Genomic DNA, 19,397 nt, shown 5'->3' with positions numbered 1-19,397 from the left:
TGGTTTCCAGACCCTTGATCATCTTGGTTGCACATGTGAGTGAATGTATTTGGTTTGATGCCAGCCAAAGTTATTTCCAAGTAAGCAATATGCTTTGGCATTTTGTCACTGTGTATATTCACATGATATTCGAAATATTGTAGGAGATATTTATGTGCCTTACAGTTTTGTTCATGGGTGAGAAACCAAGGTGAGAAAGGGCAGTGCTTGTCCAAAACCCACACTGGTGAAACTACTTGAGGGAGGACTTCAACTTTGGCACCCTGGTGTTTACAACCTGAGCCCATGTTGTTACTTCTGTGAACTCTCAGCTCCTATAACTGGAAGTCTGATTAGCTTGCTGAGGTAATGATGCCTTGCTATGCAATAGAGCCATACACCTCTGGTGGAATAATAGATCTCTCTTAGCCTGGCACTCTGCCCAGGAGGAAGAACTGCTGATGAATACATTAAATCTCCCTGGCAAGCAGAGCTGGTCCTCCTGAAAAACCTGTTCACTGTTCTCCAGACATCACAGTCTTTCTCCAAGACATGCAACACCAATATGTCGAGGACAACATTCTCCTCTGTGGATCAGCAGGAACAGGTAGGACTAGTAGGGTCTCAGCTTTAGTGTTCAGTGTTTCTGTCGGGATGGCTTGGCCTGAAGGAAAGTAAGGGCTGCTATCTCAATCATATCCAGGGCAAAAGAGCTGAGGAGAATAGAAGTTTAGTAGGTTGCTCAGTGAGCTGAAGGCCTTAATTTGGACTTGAGTGTCGTCGTCCTCCTCCTCCTCCTCCTCCTCCTCCATTTACTTCAACACCCGTAAATGCAGGCCTTTAGGGCCTTCAAGACTGATAAATTGCTTTATACAGAGAGCCATATGGAGACCCAGAAACTAAACACCTGAGAACAGCAGGGATTTTCTTCAGTGGGAACTCGCCAGAACTCAGTTCTGGCACCTCTCAGGTAAGTTCCAGAACTTATCAGGTGGGTGCCATTGCCATTCTAAGAGAAAGAGGGAGATGTTCATGGCGAGTTCTGGCACCTCTTTTTCTAGAAAAATAGCAGTGGAGAACAGGACCTAGATGTTCCTACCCCACAGAGTCCCCACTCCTTGTTTACTTATTGGAGAAGTTCGTTTGTTTGTTCATTGCATTTTATCCTCCCTCCAAAGAAACTTAGACAGTGTGCACAATTTCTGCTCCTAAATTACCTGATTCCAACCACTGAAGAGTTTGGAAAAGTGTTGTTTTCATTGCCTCATTCCTTCTCCGCAATGGAACGTTGGGTTTCGAGTTCTCTCTGCGTTTAAGTGGCTGGGTACACTTCTGGCTTTTTAAAGATGTCAGGCAATAATCGGCAACGTTGCATACATGAGTGAATTAATAATGGTGGTGTTGGCAGAGCCAGCCAAAGATCTCCTTGTGGCAAAAGTTGCTGGTGCTCCCCATTCCACGTACAGAAGCCAATTGGACTGGTAACTGAATCTTATATCAACAGACAGTGATGGGACAGCATCCTCCAAAACACCTGAGCGGGAAGAGGAGGAGAACACACAAACACAGAGAACTCTATCCTCCAGCACCTTGCTGCTGTTCCCTGCTTCACTCTGCTGTTCCCTGCCTAATGGTAGGGCCAAGCTCGAGTGCTTGGGTTTGTTGCTTGGTGGCGGCGATGGCGGCTTGCTTTATTATTTGATTTAGGAAAGGAAGGCAAAAATGAAATTTGTACCCCAATCTGGAAAGGTTTTGCCCCCTATCAGGCACTTCAAATTATCCGAAAACATTTTTGCCCAGTATTATGGTTTCTCCCCAACCACCTAAAAAACTCTGTGCCTAAAAGGGAAATGGCTATTGACATGATTGTTCATCCAACTGTACTTTCCTTGTTTGGGCAGCCTGTCAGCTTCTTGAACTGCACTAGCTGGAATATGGCCCTGTGCTACTTACTTTCGGATAGGAAGCCAAATCTAATTGGTTGCAGTGAGGAGGAGGAGAAGCTTCTAGTTTTGATGGTTAGGATAATGTTCTCAGGATAATCTTAGGATAATTTTATTGCCGTGTTTAATCACTGCTGCCTCTAGGTAAATGGGTTGGTGGTGTTAACAGTCCATTATGGCCCATAAGAGGACTGTATCATTGTTGTGGTTACTTAGTTAGCACTAGATATGTGCTAGAAACTTGGAAGGACACAGAACGGACAGGGGAGGTGCATGTGGGAATAATTCCAGCTCTAGATGTAAGCTGACAAGGAGCAGATTATTAGCCATCAGGCTTTACTCCAGAATTCAGCAGACATCCATACTGTAAATGTTAAATAAATGTGTAGGTTAGATAACAATTTATTAAGGTGCCTCTGTGTGTGTGTGTGTGTGTGTGTGTGTGTGTGTGTGTGTGTTCATTCACCCACTTCTTCAAGTGTGGAAAAGTTCCAATGGCAATACTTCCGGGTTTAGTTTCCTTCGGATAAGGCAGCTCAGGATATTTGGGATGCATTTATAATGTTTGTTGACAAATGTGCAAGCAGAGTGTAAGTGGAGGCAAAGCATGCATTTCAAACAAGACAGGAAATCCCCCTATATATGAGTAGCAGCTTGGGCAATCCTGAAGTTTCAGTTCACTCCAACCAGAGCACACACATGCTTTGAGAAAATGTCAACTGTTGTTTTTCTGCCTTATGGCCATCAGATGGAGGAGTGTCACCTTTTCCAGACTCAAGGTGGTGTCTCATTCAAACACATGCAGAGATTCCTAGCCTACTAGGAAAAGATCTCCTAACCATTAGTTCCTTTTCATGAAATAGGAACCTTCTATTCTGAATTATTAACCAGCAATCCTTTGTGAGCAGGCTGGGAAGAAGAAAAAAGTCTGGCAGCAGGTTTTACACCATAAATAGATTTTCCTTCTGGACTCAATGAACCAATGTGGCTGATTTTAATAAACTATTATTTGAACCTCATATGCATCTTTGGCATGTGGGTTCATGCTTTGCTTGTGACACACTGTAATCAGGACTCTCTGTGCTGCACACACAAAACAGCTCAAATTCTGTGCCCTGTGTAAATGATGCAAAATACAAAAAATAAAGTAAAAAATGCACATATGACGTTTGAATAGTACATTGTGTTTGCCATGGGGAGGAGCAAGCCAGTACGTGACACTGAAGAACTTTCCCCTCCTTTACCATTGCATATTTTAATCCAGCTGCTCTTCCGGCACCTGAGATGTCAGTAGGCATTGCTCACACTATTTCAAGCCTCTGGTTTTTTTGCTTCCATAACATAGCTGTCAACTTTCAGATTTGAAAATAAGGGATCAGCAGCCTTGAAAATAAGGGATCAGCAGCCTCACCTGTCCTGGGGACAGTCTATGGGATATCTAACAATCCGGGATAGCAGCGGGAAGCAGCAGGAAACGGCACTGGAATAAGGGAATTTCCTGCAAAAAAAAAGGGAAGATTGACAGCCATGTTCCATAAGGTCTAGAAGCATTTTAAGAAAAAGAGGGAGGGGGGGGGGAGAAATTATGCGCCCAGGACTAAATTGTTGCTACACTTAGGTAAGAGAGTATAATAGACACATTTCAGGCAGTTGCATAGTTTGCTGTAACCTGTCGCATCTGTAGTATATATGTATATATGTATGTATGTATGTATGTATGTATGTATGACTTGAATTTATATACTGCCCTATACCCAGAGGTCTCAGGGTGGTTCATAGAACAAAATCAGAATATAAAAGCAGAAAATATATAATCAAAATCAAAACAACAACCCAATAACACTCCCTCCAAAAAAACCACACCGCACATTTTAAAAGGCCATAGGATGTCAATCAAATCAACCAAAGACCTGGTTAAAAAGGAACGTTTTTGCCTGGTGTCTAAAGGTGTATAATGAAGACAGGTGTATAATGCATGTACTGTTAGTTTGGATAAAAGCAGAGAGGATTATGGACTTGATCTCCAAGAATCCTTTTGGTCCTGCAGTATAGTGCAATGCTGTTTTCTAGACTGGGATTCGGCCTCTGCTGTGCCACACACCCAGTTTGGAACAAGAGCTGTGTACCTTATGGAGCGCTTACCTACTGTGTATTTAGAGCTTCGAAAAACATGTTTTTGATTTGTGTCCTTCGAAAAACTACTAGCCCCTCTCGTCCTTCCAGGTTCCTATTATGGCGGAGGCAGGAGCAGATGACCCCATCCTGGTTGATCAACAGCTCCGTGACATGGACGAGGACCTTTTGTGGGAGATGGTAGAGGGTCATCGCTACAGGATTGTTCGTGGTGTCACCCCGAGCCGGCTTACACCCTACCTGCGCCAGGCCAAGGTGCTCGGTCAACTTGATGAAGAAGAGGTGCTGCACAGCCCTCAGTTCACAAACAGCGCCATGAGAGTGGGTGAGCAGCCTTAGTGTGGCAATGTTGATGGGACACCATAAGGCACATCTACCTATAACGGGGAAAGGGGATATGTTTCTTTCTTGCTCCTCTTCCTCTAGAAGAAATGCAGAAGGAGAGGCGGGACAGCCTTGTTGAACTTTGTCTACACCACCAAGTTTATCATCAATCACCCTCACCATAAGCAGAAGAGGAAGGCTACCAACTTTAGGAGCAGACATAGCCTGTGTCCAAAGAATCTCAACACGGTAGTGTTACCACTGGAGGGAAGGCTAGCTGTTGATGCAAATATTTGGACTACTAGGACATCATTTGTGGCTGGGGGAATAAATGCGATACTAAATGGGAAGGAGTTCCTCTGTGTCAGTCAAAGGAGGATGGGTGTTTCACAAAGGGGCAAGCTGGTGCCCTCAATATGTTTTGGACAACAATGCTTATCAACCCCAGTCAGCACGAGGGCACCAGACTGCCAAAGACAGATAGGCAAATTGTCCCACAAAAACCATAGGTAGGGTAAAATCATTCCTGCACAGACCAAGGCTGAAGGAAGGAAGCCAAAGCTGGGCCCTTCAAGACAACTGATCGCAGCCTATATTGCAAGACGTATGTCCTTAAAGACTGCTCTGTTGGCTTCTCTGTACTGCAAGTGCTATAGAAGGCCATTTAGCTGGCTAACAAAATTACTTGCAGAGATACGGCACATCACATCACCTGCCATGTTCCTCTGACCCAGCAGGCAGGGTGGGTCTTAGGGAGCCCCATGGGAGAGGAACTCAATCACTTTATTCTGTTGCTCTTTCTTATTCCCTTGTAGGTCACATGCTGGATCTCTTGAAATTCCGTGGGAAAAATGGAGCCCTTGCCTTTCTGGAAAGCCTGAAACTCCACAACCCAGATATTTATGTGCTCATCACTGGCTTGGAACCTTCCATAGACCACAATCATTTCAGTGGTGAGTTTTCTCAAACCCTGTACCCCACCTATCATGGCTCACTTTCTTGGGAGGAGACAGTTGTGTTAAAAACAATCTTCAGCCCCTGAAGTGAGGCTGACCCAAGATATTTTGGCACCTAAGGCAGATAATCAAAATGGTGTCTCTTTTACACACACACACACACACATACACCTTTTCCCCTTGCCAACTCCCTCACACAAACACCAGGTAGTAGAAATACAATAAACATCAGACTGCTGCCAGAATCTGTCTGCCTGAGGTGGATGCCTTGCTCTGTCTGCCTCAAGGTAGGCCTGGACCAGTCAAAGGCCTAACTGTTATTTCCCTTGCCCTAGACTTGATTGAGAGTTCCCAACTGACAGAATGCTTGGCCAAGGCAGTGAGCAGCCTGCAGGAAGAACTGAGCCAGGAGAAGCGGCAGAAGGTGTCTTTGCTCCATCACTGCCGCAAGCTGAAGGAGAAGACCGCCCGACTGGAAGCACAAGCTGAAAGCCTGAGCGGCATTGAGGCCGAATGTAACCGCATGAAGAGGGAGCTCAGTGCCCACTTCCATGAAGCCCTCAAGCTTAAAGATGAACTTTATGGCCTGTCTTTACGTTATAGCAGTGCCCTGCAGGAGAAGGACCTGGCCATCACCCGCTGTCAGAGCCTGCAGGAAGAGGTGTGGTAGGGTGTCATGCTCAGCTGATGTTGTGACATCATTTTAGGAGTGAAAGGCTGCTATTAGGAATAATGGATGCGCATTATGTGTTTCGAAGAAATTCCCAGAGTCTAGTCCTCTAAATGCAGTGTTTCAATGAATGTTTTGCCACAGCTCCAGAGTGCTTCCTGTCAGTAATCTGTAGCTATTTTTGTACATGCCCACTTTTACTGCTAGGTGTTTCAGAATGCAGGAATTGTTAGTTTGCCTGGAGGAATGCCTAGCTTGGCACCTTGCCTCCACTGGAGGCAACGATTTATGCTGCAGCTTCAGAGGAAAGGCATAGCTCTTCCTCCAATGGACACCTCCTCCAATACAATTACCAGTAGATGATGACCCATTTTGATTGACTGGAAGTGACATAACATAAAATTCCATGGAAATGATGCAATCTGATTCCAGACCAAGATTGTTTGGTATCTGCTTGTTGGAAGAGAGTAGGGTTTCTTACAAGATGACTCCTGAAATGCCTGGTTTATTGGACCTATCAGCTGAAGAGAGTGGTATAGTAGATTGGATTGTGTGCTAGGAGAACCAGTAGCCCATCACCAATTTCCTTATAGTTGTCCAGATTTTTCTCTTTCCTCCTGTGCTATGATTGACCTAAGTATGTATTTAGCTTGGCTTCTTGCAGAACCTACATAGGTCTGGAGCGTAGAAGACGACATCCCTCAGTAAGTGCTTACTGAGAATTCTGTGGTAGTGATGGTGTAACACCACCCCTTAGAAGGGGTGGTCCTGTTCAGAGTTTCTACCAGCCAGTCAGTCATGCTCTTTTCTAGAATACCATAAGCCAGGTGTGAGGAACCACTGGCCCTCCATATGTTGCTGAACTACAACTTCCATAACATCTGGCCATTGACCATGATTGCTTGAGCTAATGGGAGCTGTAGATCAGCAGCATCTGATCCCCCACACACACCTTGTATAAGCTGTAAAGTGCTCAAGCAGGCCATTCCCCACTCCCAGTTTTCCATATTTATTTTCCAGCTGCTCCTCAACATTCTGTGGGCACTAAGCATGCTCAGTCTTTCCTTGGCTGTTGGGGATGGATATGTGTGCCCCATTAGTTTTATTTGTTTTTGTTTTAAATTTGGAGTTTCCTTGAACGTGCTGGTGCCACCATCTGGTTTCTCAGTGGGCCTGTTTTGGCTCCAGTTCTGTTGTCCCTCCCCAGCTGAGTCCACTGTTAGAGGGACTGGCAGTCTAGCTGCATGCTTAAAACCAGACCCTCAGGTCCCGTGTTTCAGAGTGAGCATCCAAACCTGGCCAGGTGTTTCATGCTGCCACCGCTCGTTTTGCTCGCTCACTACTGCTTCTTCTTCTTCTTCTTCTCTGTGTTCCCATCAATGGTAGCTGTACCTGATGAAGCAGGAATTGCAGCGAGCCCGGGTGTCATCCTATTGTGAATGGGAGAGGTCCCCAAGGCCAGCTGGGGACACACAACCACAGGCCGATGAACTTCAGACACTGAGAGAGGAGAACGAGCGTCTCAAGTCAATGGTGGAGCTGGGGACCTTCAGTGTGGTAAAAGACTATTTCCAGGAATACTTTCATACTGGTTATGCCTGTGCTGTGGATTCTTTTCACAGTCCTTTTCCTTCCCTCGGAGGATCCAGTGAACTGTAGTTCTTAGTTTCACAAAACAACCATTTCTATGATACTTAAGCAGCATATTGGTCATCTAGTGTAAGAACCAATGTAGGCTTGCAATGTCCTTAATGCGTTTGCCCTAAATACAAACTTCTTACAAACTTATATAGACAACTGCACAGGTGCTTCCTCACATTTCAGCAAAATTGTTTGTCTTGCACAAATCCCCTCCAACAACATAATGTTCCTTTACTGGCTGCAGGAGGCAGACTGTCACAGATCCAACCGCCACATATGGGTTTCCACACCCATCCTCCCCAACCTGGGCAAGGGTGTGGTGGAAGGGTAAGGGGAGCGGAAATGCGCCTCTGATGAGCCTCTCTCATTTGCCCAGGTGCAGAAGGATATCCTGGAGCAGAACCTCGATGATGCTCTGGACGGAAAGCAGGAGCTGCTGAATCGCATCCACTCGCTGAGGGAGCAGGCGGTGCTTGCTGAGAATCAGCGGAAGCAGGTGAGAGGGGGCCGCACAACTCATGCTTGCCTTTAGGCAAGGTGGGAGGCAGAGGAATCAAGCCTCTTTCCAACTCATGTCAGGAGGACAATTCAACTAGCATAGCTCTCTTCATGCCCGTACTTCAGTCTGTAGCATGAGGTTACAGAATCCAGCCCACGTTGTTTGTTTACATTTGTATCCCATGCTTCCTCCCCTAGGGGAGCTCAGGGCATCTAAGGACACAAAGCAATACCAAAAATATATAAACCATAGAACATTTAAAATGTCAAACAGCATCTGATTAAAACTGCGGGAGCCAATACCTTTAGGACAGTGTCCAAAACAAAAGCTGCTCCAAATATATTTCGATGTTGCACCTGAACGCTGTCAAGCTGGGTTACGTTACCAGCATAATGTAGGTGTCAAGAGGACCTAGGATAGCTCAGTTGGTACAGCATGAGACTCTTAATTTCAGGGTTGTGGGTTTGAGCCCTACACTGGTCACAAAGATTCTGGCCATTGCAGAGGTTTGGACTAGATGACTCTCGTGGTCCTTTCCAACTCTACAATTCCGTTCCGTGCATTAAGGCGGTGGCAGAGAGTATCATGCATTTACTGGGTGTTAATATCTTGCTAACATTTTTTGTCACCATTCAGTGCTGGGAAGAAAAGGAGCACACTCTGATCCAGTGTCAGAGGATGAAGGTGGACTGTGAGATCTACAAGGACAAAATCAGTGCCCTCCAGGCACAAGTGGCTGATCTGCAGAAAGAGAGAGATCAGGTAACCTAGAGGTCTGACCGCATTAAAGAGAGGAGTTGTTTTCAGGGCAGGCGGCAGGGAGGTTACCAAAGTAAGGGAAGTGGTGGCTTGTCCGATTAGAAGGGATCTTTACCATTCTAGAAGGTTGCAACAGTTAAGGAAATGTCCAATCAAATGTTCCAAGCCATATAATGGACATTACCTGTTACTAGCTGCAAGGTTTTAATGGGAAGGTGGCATTGTGGGTTAAACCACAGAGCCTAGGACTTGCCAATCAGAAGGTTGGCAGTTCGAATCCCTGCCACAGGGTGAGCTCCCGTTGCTTGTTCCCTGCTCCTGCCAACCTAGCAGTTTGAAAGCACATCAAAGTGCAAGTAGATAAATAGGTACCGCTCTGGCGGGAAGGTAAAACGGCGTTTCCGTGCGCTGCTCTGGTTCGCCAGAAGCGGCTTAGTCATGCTGGCCACATGACCCGGAAGCTGTATGCCGGCTCCCTCGGCCAATAAAGTGAGATGAGCGCCGCAACCCCAGAGTCGGCCACGACTGGACCTAATGGTCAGGGGTCCCTTTACCTTTACCTAGAATCCAGCCCAGTAGTTAAAAAGATAGCAGCAATTGTAACAAGGCTTGTTGTCTAAGCAGAGAACTGGCTGCATTACTAATTCTGTTTGCGGAATCTCTTCCCCCGGACTTCCCCACATTGCATGCAGGACCTTAAGGCAGAGATTCTGAATGCAATGCACCCTGCATTAGCAGAAACCTTCCAAATAGGTAGGTCCAGCCTTACTTTTATATTTTGCAGGCCCAAGACAACTCAGGCAGCACCTTGGTTTTTTTGTTGGTACTGCAGAGTACTCCTTGTGGTATGTTCTGCCCCTATTTAGGACTGATTCTCAAGACCCCTGAGCAAATGGCTCACTGGAACCTTTTAAGCTATTGTGAGAATAGTTTTGATCTCCTGCACTTGTCCCTATAGCTGTTGCTGCCGATAGCTTATTTCCGCCTGTCTCCTAAAGCCCCTGCCAATGACGTGCTTCTGTCCCCCTCCCCAGGCCTACAGTGCAAGGGATGCTGCTCAGGTGGAAATTTCTCAGAGCCTCCTGGAGAAAGATTCACTCCGCCGCAAAGTCTTTGAGCTCACGGATGAGATCTGTGAACTCAGGAAGCAGACAGGCCTAAGTGGCTCAGTGCTCGCGGTGAGTTTTGGGATGAGGGTAACCGAGGGCCCCCTCCCATTACACCTCTCCCACTTCCTCGCCTATCGCCTCCCAGCTCGTCCAAACCTACCCTGCCAGCACCCACTCCCCCACCCCTCCCAGCTCACCATCACCTCCAACCCCTTTGAAAGGAGGATGGGAGGCATTTAAGAAAGTGGCTTACCAAACTGCTCTCTGGAGCGCCTCCCATCCTGCTTTTAAATAGCTCACTAGGGCCACTTGCCACCTCCACTGCTTGCTTGCCTACTGTCACACTGGAGTTACCATAGCCACCTACTGACAGCCATGCAAACCGCAGCATGACAACAGAACGACAATTTTATTATATGGGGGGAATACACGTTAAAATTACTGGTTAGCAGGCGACATACTCATATTCCCCAGCACACAGCATGGAAATGACTGGGGTAGGAGAAAAATGGCAGCTCCTTATCATCTATATGGCGTTGTTCCCGCCAGTATTTTCTGCCCTGCAGGCAGTTCTTTGCTGCGTGTTTTGTGAGCCATTTCTCTCTGTTTCCTCTAAGCAGGTGCAGTGGGATGGGCCTGCCAGCTCTCTGACCAAGGAACCTTGTCCAAAGAGGAAGCAGCGTCTTGTGCGCATGAACGCCGTCTGCCCCCGGGGTGACAGCCAGGACAGCTTCTTGAGCATGTCTGAGGTGTACAGCTCACCCCTCCCCAAACCCACCATACATTTTCCAACTGCAAGGCGGGGGGGGGGTTAGGGGGAGGCGCCACAGGATACTATCCTCAGGGTGTGGGGTCTCACTTGTCTTGCAGGCCCCCGCTCTTTAGGGCACAGAACACCTGGGGGAAAGACCTGAATGGGGAAATTGGAGTTCCCTTGTGTCTGAGTGGCCTGACCTACTTCTTTTCTTTCGCAGTCTTGGTCAGATTTAAGCAACAGGTCAAATCAAGAGCTGCTTGGGAGCATCCGCTCATGCTGCCCAATCCCACCATGTAAGCATTCCCTACAGAGGAGAGCCATGCAAGAAAGTTCTTTTTCTAGAAGGTGAGCACAGACCATGCTCTGCTGTATACTGATGGTTCTCAGCTAGGCCTATGTGGGCATGTGTGCTTATTAAAAAAAAAGAGAGAGAGAGAGAGAGAGAGAGAGAGAGAGAGAGAGAGAGAGAGAGAATATCATGATTTTGATAGACAGGTGCATTTTGCAAAGCGGACAAATAAATACCAATTTACAGAAATATTTTGGTTTTCTAATTTATCGCAGATGCTTTTTTTCCAGTCATCCAGATTTTAGCAGAATTTTGAAAGGGGGTTAAGAGCAATTAGGTAGGATATGGAGATGTGACGATTATCTCCCACCACCACTGGAAGTGCTTATAAGCCTAGATCTTATACTTTCCATATGTTTTCTTCACAGCCATGAAGGGTAGAAACTTGCACCCTTAAATCTTCATATACCACCAGATTCTGTGCAGCAGTTACCACGGCCACTTCTTGACAGCCGTGCAAACTGCAGCAGGACAATTTTATTATGTAGTGTTGGGCGGGGGGAGGGGGAACAAGTTAAAATGATGTGCTAACAGGCTCCACTGGACATGTGTGAATCTGTTCTAGGCTCAACTAAACAATATATAAGGAGGAAATATTTTAAGATTGTTCATCCTGTTTATCATACACCCACACCCACCATCCTGAATATAACCTCGCAACCGCCATGACCCCCTGGATTGATCTAACTTTCCAGTTCACACTCTGTTATTTTCATCTTATTTATGTCTCCTCTTGCAGCAGTTCCCTGGAGTTTCTGGAGGACGATTTCCCTTCAGCCTCTGAAGAGAAAGTAGAAGACCCCCCTTTTGAGTATGAGATGGTGGAAAAAGAGGGTAAGGGATCAAACCTAGGTTGGTGTGTCCCTGGCTAAGGGGAGGAGACGACTCTTCCGATTGAGTTGTTGTATTTATAATTACCTCATTAGCTCTGGGCATATTGTAGCAGCTTTACTACCTTTCTCCAAAGGGTCCACAATCTAAGTGGGCCCTTCAGTTGGGACAGGGCAAGCTAATCATATCAATAATAGTAGGAGACTTGTTATCAAAGTGTTAATTTTAAGTACAATACTGTGACTCCAAAGTCAGATCTGTACTAAAGAGAAAAAGCAGGGACATACAATTCAAGAATTTGCTTCCTTGGTGAATTCTGATTACCTGTTTTTTGGGATGGAGAACTTCAGACCTGCAGGGCCAAATGTGGCCCTTTAGGGATCTCTTATTGAGCCCATGAGACTTTCCCAGGCCACACCCCTCATCTAGCAGGCACCCCATATCCAGCAAAGCAAAGGAGACACAATGAGTAAACTGTGAAGGTTACCAGCCAAGCATTTTGTGCAGCAATAATAGATCCTGCCTCTTGTTGCAGAACTTACTGCCCCATTCTGATTGGTTGGTGTGCAGCTCTGCTAACTTAACATGGGTGCCTGGTTAGTGGTCACTTAGCTCTCACCTATTCAAACATTTCTTTTTCATTCCAGATGGCAACTCTTTGTGGCTTCACCTGGACCCCTGCATCTCAGAGAGGTAAATGTCAAGTTCCCAACCGCAGAAAGTTTGGGTAGTAAGCATCCACAGACTCAAGGCCTAAGTCAATGAGGATTTTCTCAACAATTGAGGCACCCATGTACTGGGCAAAAGACAAAAGGGCTGTGCTGACATCAAGGGAAAAAAGAGTTTGTTACCCAAGACCTGATATTTCTGACAGTGGCCCATTTTGCATGTAATGCTATGAAGCTTAGTTGAACCTGTGATGGGATGAGCCAAGGGGAAGGAAAGGGGAGATATGCACATCCCGGAGGAGACAGAAGCCCCCATGCCCACTCTGTCCTCATGGCTCCATTCTCCTCTTCCCCAGTGTGCCTATGCGCCGGCGGCTTGCACAGCGTTTCCCAAGCCGCATCACAACCATTGCCTTCCAAGCCAACACTTTGATGGAACAGATCAGCATCATTGGGGGGAACCAAACGGGCATCTTCATTCACCAAGTCACACCTGGCTCTGCTGCTGATGAGATGTCTTTGTCGCCGGGCCATCAGATTGTGCTGGTAAGACGTGCACATCTCCTCACTCCTCTAAGACTCCGTTGGTTATGCCTAAGGAGCCTATCTTTCTCTTTCCCATGGAGATAACCTGTTTCCTTTGGACGCTTTACTCCTCCTCCTAGCTGCATCCCTGTCCCCATGTAGAGCCCAGGGAATTGCCACCTGACAATGATTTGGTGCTGGAGGAAGGAAACAAAATGGAAAACACCAAAGCTACTCCAAGTGCTCTTTCCATACTACAGTAATGACCACTGCGCTCACAACATTAATGCGCAGATAGTTGTAATTGCTGTGGATAGAATAGAAAATGTTCTAAAACACAATATTTTATTCTCTTCCTAATTATGCTGTTTTAAATGTGTTTCTATATATCACCTTCCTTTGTAATGTCTTATTTTGAAATCTTTTAAGGTATTTTAGTTTCTTGCTAATTATGTTTCTTTGGATGTATGTTTTGTATTTGCTCTTCTTCCGTAATGTTTTATTTTGGAATGTTCTATTTGATGTTTTAACGTAGGTTGCAAACTGTTCTGATGTGTTTGTTGTTGTTAAAAACAGAAAGCGGTATAGAAATGAAATTAAACAATAGAATCTTTATTCCCCAGCAATTCATGTTGAACAGTGCGAGTGCTGGGAAGCTGGTATTGCCTTGTAGCAAAAGTGCTTGCTGGGTGGGATACTCTATATCTGAATCATGATGAAGAAATCATGAGATGGTTGAGCAAGAGGCATGGCTTCTGGAAGGCTCAGCATCTAAGCCTAAGCACCTGAAGGAGACAGTCATTGGGTGCAGAGATGGCAAAACTGCTCAGAGTAGGACATATGCAGGTGTCTCCTGCTGGGCTACTTTCAGAGGGCTTCAACTCCCTCAAGTACTTGGGAACACACTGCTTCAAGCTAAGTAATAACAAGCTCAAAATTTGGCAGGAAATTGCTCCAGAACAGTGAACCACTCTAATGCAAGTTATATTGCTCAGCTTCTTCTGCCTTCACTGGAGATTCAGCACTCATTTTCCCTTGCCAGACTACTTAGGCACTTTTTACCAAAGGTGTCATTGTAACATGAGCATGGCGAAGGATTCTCCTGTGTTGTGGCTTCACCGGGCTGCAACTGATTGCCAGCATATGTTTGTCTGTCTCTTGAAACCCTCCTTCAAAGCATTCCCCTTGATTTTATTTTTGAGCTATTCTTCTTCAAATTTGTAGGTGGATTATGGAGTCATGGAACCAGGTTTCAAGGCTGTCCTGGAGGATGCAACACTTGAGGAGGCTCTTTGGGTCCTGGAAAGGGTCAATGGCTTCTGCTGCCTGTCCGTGCGGCTCAACATGGAGGGTAAGGGTTGCCTGATGGGAAAGGGGAAGTCGCTATGAGCAATCAGTGATATGGATATTGCTTGAGGTCACACCATCAAGTAAGGTGAACAGTGGATACCACTAAGGGTGGCATACTAGGAGATAGGCAGACCTGCTTCATGGGTAGAATCCATTGGGAAGTTCTCCTGCACAAACCCGGTTGAAACTATTGTAAGCTGTGCAAGAGCATTTCAAGGAGGAATGTGTTAGATAGACAACTTTCTGGTGGACTGCACCCCATGTTAAATAGTGTGAATGAGGAGCTGCTCGTTTAGATTTTCCACCTTGGGCATCAAAATGTTTTGGGACAACCCTGGGCATCTCCCTAGCCATGGGTAGAGTCAGGAAGCCATCATCATTGTCCCCATGCCCCTTGGGCTTCTCAACTCTTATCCTGCGCTCCTGCTATTCCTGCACAGCATTTCCAATACTCTCTAACCCATTAGGCTACAAGAAGCTGCTGAGTGACCTGAACTCCAAGCTGGTGACATCTGGGGACTCCTTCTACGTTCGGTCCAACCTCTGCCTTGAGAGGCAGGCACCTGGGGAACTTCTAGTAGGGTGCCATGACATCCTGCACATCACTGACACAGTGTGCCAGGGCCAAACACAGTGGAGTGCCTGCCAGGTGAACCCCTACACCATGAAAGACATGGATGCTGGCACTATCCCCAACTACTGCCGGTGAGATTCATCATTTGAGAAGGCCTGAAAGGCCTCCTTAGCGCATCTAAGATAGTCCTCTCCACATGCCATGATGGCCAAGGAGAGGGGAACACATCTACTCTTTTCTACCTAATGAATTCCTCTGTCCCCTTCTTCCCACCCTAGGGCACAGCAGCAACTCATCACCCTGATCCAGGAAATGGCCCAGAAGAGCACCGTCACTCACAAGGTAATTGGGAGCAGCCTATGAAATAATTTGAGGAAAGAATCTTAATGTATTTTCCATATGGTTGCAGGCACAGCTCACTGGAATTGTCTTGTGCAGTAGCTTGTGGACAATTCCGTGCAGCCATTATTACTGGTGCATCTCTGTAAACCTCGGTGTCCTCTTCCTCCATCCCTTGCTTTGGAGTGATGACGTCACTGAAGTTAAATCTGCAAGCATTTGTTCAGATTGTAAACGGCAGTCACCGGTGATGAAACATGAAGCTCCACCAATGAGCGTGGGCCAGTGCCATTTCCCTTGTAAGCTGGGAAAGTTGGCAGAGAGAAGGAAGCATATAACCCTAACAGCACTGATATGTGGAAGACATACTGGGTGACAGTCATTTGGAATGAAGGCTTGACATTCCTTCCTGCCTTGCAGAATTCTGGGTTGCAGCCCAAACTGGTGCGCATCGTGAGCACAGACAACAAGAAGATCAATCCGCTCTGGTCATCGATGGACTGCAGCCTGTCGGACTCCAGCAAGCCACATAGTGAGTTCCGGCTAGTTTCTGTTTCTAAAAAAAAAGATAATTACCCTTTGTCCTTTAGCAATGTGTCATTCCAGAAGACAATTGTCTTGAGGTTGGTCTTCTGCAGAAAAGCATCAATGGCTCATTTCTCTTTAATGGGGATCTCTGGATGTGGCCTTGAATGAGTGGCCTCCTCCAGCCTTGGCTTTTCTTCCTCTTCCTCTAGTGAGCCGCCGAGTCAGCCTCCACACCAGGAGCTGTGTCAGCTTGATGCCGTACACTTTGGTCAGGCCCTGCAGGCCTGGCTGCCCACGCCCAGTCCTCCTGGTGCCAACGCTGTTGGGAAGGATCCTGGCTGACAAGTTGTGCCTGTCCAAGGCCTTTGAGAAATGTCCAGCAGGTACGTCCTTGGGATGGGGCCGACTCCATCATTACATAAACTAGCTGGCTCCCTTTGCTGGAACTGTGCAGGGGAATGGTTGGATAAGCCACGGGCCAAGGGAGCAGAGACCCGAGGGACTTTTGCTTGGCTTCACTCAACAGAGGGGGCAAGTAAATGAAGAAGATTTGATATCCCACTTTATCACTACCCTAAGGAGTCTCAAAGCGGCAATCTTTCTTCTTTCCCTTCCTCCCCCACAACAAACACTCTGTGAGTTGAGGCTGAGAGACTTCAAAGAAAAGTGTGACTACCCCAAGGTCACCCAGCAGCTGCATGTGGAGGAGCGGGGAAGCGAATCTGGTTCACCAGATCACGGGTCCAGGGCTTTTAACCACTACACCACAAGTGTCTTCCATTGAAGCAACGGAATTGAGGGTAGTAGAGGTTGTCTACTGCCTCACCCCAAGACACACACCTTGACATCTTGGCAAATGTACCTTGTGGTACATTTGCTCATTTTCTACTCTGCCCCACCTCCTGCACTCAGCAGTGTCACCAATAATTCCTGAGAGGCAAGGTCCAGTTCGGAAGCTTCTTCAGAACGACACCAAGCCGTGTTGTCTTCTTGACCTGTTTCTCCCCTCTGCAGAGCCCCAAGGCGAAACACAGAGTAGAGATGCGCTCCCTGAAAAAAGTGAAATGAGTAGCAACTGTTGTGTTCCCCATCAGGCTCTGGAGTGGCTGATGCAAAAGGTAACAGGGGTGCAGGGGGTCTGGGAATGTGGCCCAGGGGTACAGATGCAAGTATCTCTTAGGAGAGACTAGGATTTGTCAACCCCCACCCCCCAGCTCTTAAGAAACACGCATGCACAGACTTGGAACTTAATTGTACCCTGAACCTGCTCCCCTCTAGAATGTGCATGGCTGGCTGGACCTGGGCCTGGAAAGTGTGCAGGAACTCCTGGCTATGGAAATCTACCCCATCATCATCTTGGTCACCATCAGTGAAAAGAATGGAAAGAAATTCAGGTAAGAGCCGCTGCTCTGCACTGAAAGGCCATTGTCTGCTTTGCAAAACCCGAAGGGCCAAGGCTTCCTTAGTGTAATCCTAAAGCCACAACAACCTTCTTCCTTTCAAGCCTGGATTTGAATTGCATAAAGTTAATGATGCAGCCTTTACAGTGGTACCTCGTGTTACGGATGGGATCCATTCTGGAGGCCCGTCCATAACACGAAACACCTGAAACTTGAAGCGCTATATCTGTGCAGGCGCGATTTGGCGCTTCTGCTCATGCCTGAGTGGCGAAACCCGGAAGTAACCCATTCCGGTATTTCTGGGTTGCCACGGGACGCAAGATGAAAACACGCAACCCAAAGCGGACGCAACGTGAGGTATGACTATAATGTATTTGGAGCGGCATTTATGGGTGCGGCACACGTTGTGGCTTGTCTGTGAAAAGTGGTGCTTTTGAATTGAGTTTTTAAAAAGAAGCAAGCTGCCCAGAGGGGATGTTGTGCTATAGGACAGCCTAGAAATAATTTAAGTAAACAATAATTACATAATTGCACCCCCTGCAAAAGTACTGGATAACAACTATGCCAATCACTGAAACAGGCAGGGTAGATAATTTCTTCTGCCATTTACTCATGTCTCTCACTTGTCCTGGGCTTCCGTCTTTGCCATCCTTCCTACTGTTGCCACCATTCTTCATCCCTTTTTGCACTTAGCCTGGGGAAAATGTGCTCCTTCTCCTCCAGTGCCCCTTGCAGCCTCCTTTCCTAGTCTATATTACACAAAATGGGACCGAGACTGCAAGCCTCACCCCACTTACCTGAGAGCAAGCCCTCTTGAAGCTAGCGGGGATTACTTCTGAGCAGACATGGTTTGGAGGATAACATCCCATGAGAGTTAGGCCGCCAGGTCTTAAGTTGCTGACCTCCAGCCCAACAAACGATCTGCATTTCAGGAAAGCCCTCCAGCGCCTTGGAGCAACTGAGGAGCAGCTTTTGGAGACTGCCCGGAAAGAGGAAGCCCAGCTGGAGATGGTGCCCTGCCTCTATGGCACCATCGCCCCGGATGCCTGGAGTGACCACGACACTCTTGTCAGCTGTGTCCGCGTGGCCATTGCTGAGGAGCAGAAGAAAGTGGTCTGGGTGGAACAAATGCCTCACTGAACCTTTTGGAAATGGGCAAGCGTGTGGCAGTCCTTTGTCTCAGGGCCTTGGAAGGACTTGACAGTGGTGCAATATACTCTGAACTAAGCTCAAGTGGGACTCGGGGCATGTTTGTTCAAACTTTCTGAACACTCTTCTATACGCACGCACACACAAAACACACAAACTTCCAAGCTTATTGACCTTTTGCCTCCCAACCATGACTGCATACCCCGCTATGCAGAGTCTTATGTTGACTAGGAAAGACGATGCTTCTGTTCCACTGAAAATCAAGACATTGTTCAGCTGAGTTAAAAAAAAATTCAGACATGTTTCATTCTGTGGCTTGTCCCCAATGGGCTTGTTCCCATTATTCTCTATATTTTGCTTAAAATGTTGAAAAGAAGGTGTTTTAGGGCCAATTTGAAAGCGAGAGAGACTCCTTGATTTCAATGGGGCAAGTAGGCAAAGGATTTGACTCTTCAGATCTCAATAAATATGCCACTCACTATACACTATTAACACATGTACAAATGAAGAACAGTGGGATGTTGTACGATTTGCTATGCTCATGCCCTACATTTCCCTCCCCCAGAATATACGGGACCCTTGTGGCCTCTCTTTTAATGTACTGGGTATCCCAGATCTCTCTGGCCTTCTGTCAGCACCTGCTTCTCAAGCATCTTGCAACATTAATACACTGCAGGTGTTTAATCCAGAGACTGTAGATACAATACTTGTAAACAATTGCATATTCATTCAAGCTGTCTCTTACCTGGTTTACCTTCTACTTTCTGTTTTTAATTACTTCAACAGGTAAAGCAAATATCCTGATTTTATTTCATTTTGTAAAACAGCACAGTGCTAGGTAGCTCTGCTGCTTGCATTAAACTAAAATCCTTGTTGGACACTCTTATATATGTTTATTGCCTACCACTGCTATG

General features: G+C 46.7%; 1 protein-coding gene across 4 annotated transcripts; it reads left to right on the top strand.

The window, feature by feature from the left end:
- Positions 1-441: 441 nt before the first annotated feature.
- Positions 442-19,361, top strand: CARD14 (caspase recruitment domain family member 14). Of its 4 annotated transcripts, none has more exons than XM_081849571.1 (21): positions 442-586; positions 4,146-4,380; positions 5,195-5,332; positions 5,671-5,996; positions 7,392-7,562; positions 8,023-8,142; positions 8,782-8,907; positions 9,939-10,082; positions 10,634-10,762; positions 10,988-11,115; positions 11,859-11,953; positions 12,598-12,643; positions 12,975-13,164; positions 14,368-14,494; positions 14,961-15,198; positions 15,346-15,409; positions 15,827-15,938; positions 16,144-16,317; positions 16,949-17,052; positions 17,213-17,328; positions 18,267-19,361. In XM_081849571.1, exons 1-21 carry the CDS (start codon positions 545-547, stop codon positions 18,472-18,474), a joined length of 3,033 nt encoding a protein of 1,010 aa, XP_081705697.1. In that variant the 5' UTR covers positions 442-544; the 3' UTR covers positions 18,475-19,361. The 4 variants fall into 4 exon arrangements, with proteins under 4 accessions (XP_081705697.1, XP_081705698.1, XP_081705696.1 ...); XM_081849572.1 differs by having other exon boundaries at positions 10,631-10,762; positions 11,862-11,953; XM_081849570.1 differs by having other exon boundaries at positions 10,631-10,762.
- The last annotated feature ends 36 nt before the right edge of the window (positions 19,362-19,397 follow it).

This window comes from Podarcis erhardii (assembly GCF_964252035.2).
Source record: "Podarcis erhardii genome assembly, chromosome: 2".
NCBI classification, from domain to species: Eukaryota; Metazoa; Chordata; class Lepidosauria; order Squamata; family Lacertidae; genus Podarcis; species Podarcis erhardii.
Note: the sequence above shows the minus strand (reverse complement) of the source record. Positions and strands in the feature narration are given on the sequence as shown.